Below are 6,108 nucleotides of genomic sequence, written 5' to 3'. Positions count from 1 at the left end.
TCAGCAGGCACAAGGAGCTCAGGCAGCCTGGGAATACATCAAGGCACAGCACACATTGGATTTACCACATTTCCAGAGTGATTAAGAGCTCTGTGTTTATATTGTCCACCCTGCTCCCCACAGTCCTTCTGCTCAAAACCTCTGCAGCAATGAATGACTGGTGTCCTGGTTTGGCTGCTGGTGAGATGGGGAAAATTTCCCCCAGGAAGAGAAATTACCTGCAGGAATGTAAGAAATGCTCACCTAAGCTGGTACTCAGTCTTTGAAAGTGGAAATGGGCAAAACTATTTAGGAATAACAATATTTAAATCCTTTTGCCCCCAGTCACCAGCATCTGTGATTCCTTGGATTTGGGATGTTGTGGACACATCCCAGGCTGTAGTATCCATTTATGACCCTGCTGCTCCCGACATTGCCCAATCCCTTCACGTTGACATTGTCAGCTTCCACAACATCCTGTGACGACAAATTCCAACATTTCCTGACTCACTCCATAAAAACATTCTCTCTCTTTTCTCTTTCAAGCCAATCTATTAATTTCATTGTGTCTGCTAATTTTCATTATGGTGTTGCAGGATTTTCTGACTCACTCTTCTGCATTCATCTTTATGATTTTTTTGTAGCTTCCTTGGCTTCCTCTCCAAATTGAAAAGTCTTCTCAGCCTCCTCATGGAGCAGCTGTTTCATCCTCTCCAGCTGCTGTTCTCTCTGTATTTCTCACATCCCCAGGTCTTCCCTGAGACCAGACTGCACAACCTGTTCAACACAGCCAGGTTTGTATGGCTGCAAAGCCCTGCCATCCTGCTGACAGAGCATTTCCCTGGGTCTTGGCCACTGCTGCACCTTGGGCTGATGATTTTGGAAGGATGTGGAGCTGGTGGAGAGAGCCCAGAGGAGGCTCCAGGATGAGCAGAGGGATGGAGCAGCTCTGCTGGCAGGAAAGGCTGGCACAGCTGGCATTGTTCACCTGCACAGGAGAAGCTTTGGCCTGAGCTCAGGGTGGCCTTGCAGGGCCTGCAGGAGCCCCAGGAAAGCTGGAGAGAGACAATTTCCAGGGGATGCAGGGACAGCACACAGGGAATGGCTTCAGACTGACAGAGAGTAGGGTTAGATGGGATATTGAGAAGAAATTCTTTATTGTAAGAGGCCATGGCAGAGGTTGCCCAGAGAAGCTGTGGCTGCCCCATCCCTGGCAGTCCAAGGCCAGGTTGGATGGAGCTCTGAGCAACCTCAGATAGTGGAAACTGGATGACCTTTAAGGTCCCTTCCAACCCAAACCATTCCATGATTCTGTGATTCCATGGCTTTGTACAGCCCACAACCCTAACGATGGAGAAAATATCTGCAGCAGAGTTAAATTAATGCTTTTGCAGACAAAGAGCAGATACAACAGAAAACACATTTATTTCAACTGCTGCACAATGGGAATCTCAATCATTTTCAAAAGGCAGCTGAAGGAGAAGTGACTCACATGGCTTGTGTACAGGAAGCCTCTTTGCAGTTTTCAGTGCTGAATTTCTTTTCCTCTGAAGTCATCAGGGGTGTGAGTGCTGCTGAGTGGCAGCAACGTGCTTGGCAGTGTTTGCACATGGAGAGAGACGTGGTTCCTGCCCTGGAGAGCTCACAATCTAAATGTGACATGGACAAAACTATCCCAACACACAACAATTGACTGAAATACCATCTGGCAGACATCAGATCCATTTTAACAAGCAACTGGAATACCAAATATATATATAAAGGTTACAGGTGGGACAGAGTGGTGGCCGTGTTCTGTTTGTGTTTTTGTGTTCACACAGGCACTAAAGGTAGTGGTGCTTTGCTTGAGAAAGGGATTTTCTTTTCTTTGGTGGGGTGGCTCCAGCTGGTGCTTCCTGAATGAAAACAAAGAAAATTCAATTAGAACTCAGCACTTCTGTGACATTACAGATCTGAACTTTGCACAAGGGTGTGATGAATTAATTCCCCTGCAACAGATGAACCCGGATTTGGGAGAGGCAGCATGAAAGAAGTGATGGATTTCCTGCCCTGCTGAGGTGCTGGGAAATCCCACCTGCACCTGGCTGGTGAAACCTTTGGCAGCTACCTCAGAGTCTGAGTCAGCTGGGAATCCAGCCCAGGACACGCTGCATGGGGCTTGGAGCAGCCTGGGACAGTGGAAGGTGTCCCTGCTCATGGAAGGGGGGTGGAACTGGATCATCTTTAGGGTCCTTCCCAACCCAAACCATTCCATGAGTCTATGGATCCTAAAAGAGAACTTTGTGTCTGTGATCAGGAGGAAGTCCCATCACCCAATGGAAAATCTGCTGGAAATTCCAACTCTCTTTTAAGTTTGAGTTTCCCCCCAGTAAGTGATTTTCTAATCTGTATTCCAGTGAAGGGGAGAAGAGACAGAGGAAGGAGAAAACCTCAAAATTAAAATTAGAAAGCACATGCTGACAGAACTTGAGCAGTGCTGGTGTGCCCACACATCCATACAGGACAAACCCTGCCTTCCAGATGCTTCCTCTTTTGTGGTTTTAAGTTTGGCCTATTTTCAGTAATTTTATACTGAGTCATATTTCTCGTCAGGCTCCTCTCTCTTACCAGTATTTTAAGTTTTCAACTAAATTTGAGAGAGAAATTAATGTGAGGCATAGAGCTCCTAGAAACTGCAGGAGAATCAGTAGCTGAGTAAGAGAGGAGAGGAAAGAATTCTTATTCCATGTGATATACAAGCTACAACAGCTAAATCTACTTTTGACTCATCAGCTGGGTACTTTGTGCATGGAAACTTCACCCATCCACAATAATAATTACAAAAATTGCAATTTTTTTGTTACTGTAAGGGTATTTAGAAACTGTGCTTGATGTCTCAATATTTACCTGAAAACCTGTTCAAGAAATATTGTGTCATAGGGAACTGTACTAAGACTCTTCCTGCTCCTCCACCTCTTCCTTTTCTTCTCCCTCTCCCTGCTTTTCTTCTTCTTCCTTTTTATTAAATAAAAAATATTTGTAGTTACCATATAGGAATTGAAAGAAAAAATAAACAGCCTTGAAATGCAAAGCTCTGCTTTTGCGACTGTTCTGTTTCTAGTAAATGCAGAATTCTTTGAGATTCAAAAACAGAATTAATGTATAGAGATTTTAATCTCAACATGGCTGGGCTTTATTTTGTGGAATTTATAGGCACGTGCTGGAATGTAAAAATCCTCTTCTTAGGTTAGAACACATGGTTAAGCTGCAAATAGGTGCTCAAAATCAAAATAAGAATATGAAATATGTGTAAATGTGACAAAAAGTTTAGTATTTTTAATTATACACTTCCCCGAAGCAGTAAACAACTGAAGATTCATGGCACAGGAACGAGACGCCTGAATGATCTAAAAATCACCTGGAATCAGATCATACAGCCTGGTTTCTATCTCTGAAGTTCTTAATTCTCTCTTTTATGCAGCAGAAATGACACAATTGAAAGCCAACAGCCCTTTGCTTCAATCAACACTTGTCTGAAAGCTGGAATTTGTGTGACACAGACAACAATCTCTGCTTATTCTCTTTCTAGAGTAAATGAAGCTCTACTCTGAAAAACAGCTGGAAATTGCTTTGAGGGCTCCTCTGCTCCTCTTCCAGCCACCTCTTGTCCAAAGGCACTCCCATGTGCATAAATCAGATTTCTCTCGATCTGCCACCCCTTCACAAACTGCTTGGACTGCAGAAGTGATGTGAATTTCTTCCTGGCATAATCAAATAACCAATCAAAGAATCAATAATGAGCTTTCAGCCACTACTGCAGGTCATACATGAGCAGCACAGACCTTTGTTTTTCCTCCCAGGCACCTCCTGTCTGTGCAGGAGTCACACCTGACTTGCCGAAGTGAAATCCTGCTTAAATACCTGCTTGGGAATGGAGCTGTTGGAATCAGATTCCTGGTTTCCAGTGTTTTTCAGGGAAAAACATTGCACTAAAGAATCATTCTGGAAAAACAGAAATGCAATACAAACATCTGTGGATTGGAAGTTCTTATGCCAAAGGAGTATTGCCTCTCTGGGCATTTTTCCCCAGGAAAGGTGCCTTTTTTATCTCATGGGAACTCTGACACAGGGCCAGGAGAGCACACAGACAAGCCACATCTTTCAGATTTTACCAACTTCCATCCAACATTCAAGTCAATTAACTTTTACAGGGGAAAAAAAAATTCTTTCTCTTGCTTGAAGCTTTAGTTGGTGGTGCCAGGGTAAAACTAACCAGGCTTGGTGACCCTCACCAGCATCTCCAGGAACCTCAGCACTCTGCTCATGGCTCCAGGAGCTTTAGAGTCAGGAAAACACATCCTGGGAGGAGCAGCTGAGGGAGCTGGGGAGGTTCAGGCTGGAGAAAAGGAGGCTCAGGAGAGACCTCATTGCTCTACACAACTCCTGACAGGAGGAGCAGGGAAAAGATGAAAGGAAATGGCCTCAAATGGCACCAGGGGAGGCTCAGGTTGGAGATTGGCACAGAAAATTTCCCTGGCAGAGTGGTCAGGCCTTGGGCTGAGCTGCCCAGGGAGGTTTGGAGTCCCTGGAACTGTCCCAGAGCAGTCTGGATGTGGCCTTGGGGACAGGGATTGGGGTGATGCTGGTGGGGCTGGGGTAGCACTGGGTGATCCTGAAGGTTTGGGGAAAGCAGAAAAGTGTTTGAGGATTTGCACCTGGGCATTAGAAATTCTCACGAGGGAAATATCTCCTTCATGGGCAGAGCTGCCTAAATTGTCAGAACGAGTTTTCACACTGAAAATGCAATCACAGCATGGTGTCAGTGATTATCAAAGATGGACTTGTCATGGGAGTCCTTGGCAAATTTTATTGAAGGCTCTGTGACAGACAATTTCCCTTCCATTTACAGCTTTTAATGATTAAAGGCCCATCTTTGTTCCCAGTCAAAAACACCACAATAGCACCAATCATTATCTCTAGCAGAATATGACTGTGGTGTGTTTACTTTCATGAATAAGAATTTCCCAGCTTTTGAGTGAAGCAAAAGGACTGAAAAGGAATTAAATACACACAAACAAAAGATGATAATAAAATATCCAGGTGTACTATACCCCTGTAGCTGCATGTTCTTCCTCGCCTTCCTACAGAAGAGATGCAAAAGAAAATGTTAAAAAGGTAAATTAAAGAAAGAATATCAGAAATGAAACAGGGTAAACACAGCAAAAGTTAAACACTGAATTTAGGAAAATTATGTGGAATTCACTGGATTCATTTGGAGATACTATCCTCCAAATTAACTCACTAAGCACATTCATGCTTAACTTTTTATATTGGAAAAGGACTATAAAATCATTAAATTGAGCTCCCTTTTCCTCAGTTACTTCCAATCAAAACTGCTTCATTGGCAAGCAAAGATTTGGAGCTGGGTTTTGTTTCCTTGTTCAGGTGGAGTTTCTGTGGGGTTTTTTTGGTAATTAGTTGGTCTACAAAATGCAAGTATAATCAGAATTATAGAAGAGTTTTATCTATGGTATATATCATCATTCAGAATCTGGCTTGTGATTCTGCTAAGTGTTGTAGGCTGCAACAGATGCCTTGGCTCAACAGGGAATAAAAAATAATACAAGCTGGTTTTAGACTGTAGATTGAGCAGAAGTGATGAGAGAGATAAAAAAGAAAAAAAAAAGAATAGAATTTAATGTTAGATCCTAAGCTGGCTATGGGGGGAAAGAGCTGATCCTACACAAAACCCCAAAGACAAGAGGCAAATGTCACAGTGCCAACAGAAGGCAGAGGGGTTGATTTGAGTTCTCATGGAATGACTTAAGGGAGTGAGTTGCAGTGCCAGGGTTTAAATATGGCCTGGGGAGTTGCTGAGACAGGATAGAGACTTGCATTATAATATGATTTTTGAACATGTTTCTAAAATAATTTTGCCCTGAAGGGAGCCTAATCTGTACTGAAAACTGATTTAACTGGGACACCACTTAAAAAATACCCAAACCTCCAAGCTTAAATCTGAAGTCAAAATCACACAGTGAAACCACAGAAAATTTATTACCAGCACATGGAGTGACCAGCAGGCTCCATGAGAGCTGGAGCTCAGTCTTCTCTTCAGGAAACTCAAAACCAAAGGAGACAAAGCAGGAA

At 43.3% G+C, this 6,108-nt stretch overlaps 1 protein-coding gene across 2 annotated transcripts in view; it reads right to left on the bottom strand.

Moving 5' to 3' along the window:
• Positions 1-1,385: 1,385 nt before the first annotated feature.
• The window catches only part of SH3BGR (SH3 domain binding glutamate rich protein), a 26,736-nt gene continuing 22,013 nt past the window's right edge, over positions 1,386-6,108 (bottom strand). Inside the window, exons 5-7 of one of the 2 annotated variants that reach the window (XM_005429743.2) lie at positions 5,070-5,099; positions 2,866-2,973; positions 1,386-1,874 (exon numbers count right to left, since the gene is read on the bottom strand). In XM_005429743.2, the coding sequence (XP_005429800.1) occupies positions 2,908-2,973; positions 5,070-5,099 (96 nt within the window). In that variant the 3' untranslated portion in view covers positions 1,386-1,874; positions 2,866-2,907. The remainder of the gene's footprint in view (positions 1,875-2,865; positions 2,974-5,069; positions 5,100-6,108) is intronic. The other variant, XM_031064241.1, reaches the window with a different exon arrangement.

Source organism: Geospiza fortis, unplaced genomic scaffold (genome assembly GCF_000277835.1).
Source record: "Geospiza fortis unplaced genomic scaffold, GeoFor_1.0 scaffold302, whole genome shotgun sequence".
Lineage (NCBI taxonomy): Eukaryota > Metazoa > Chordata > Aves > Passeriformes > Thraupidae > Geospiza > Geospiza fortis.
Note: the sequence above shows the minus strand (reverse complement) of the source record. Positions and strands in the feature narration are given on the sequence as shown.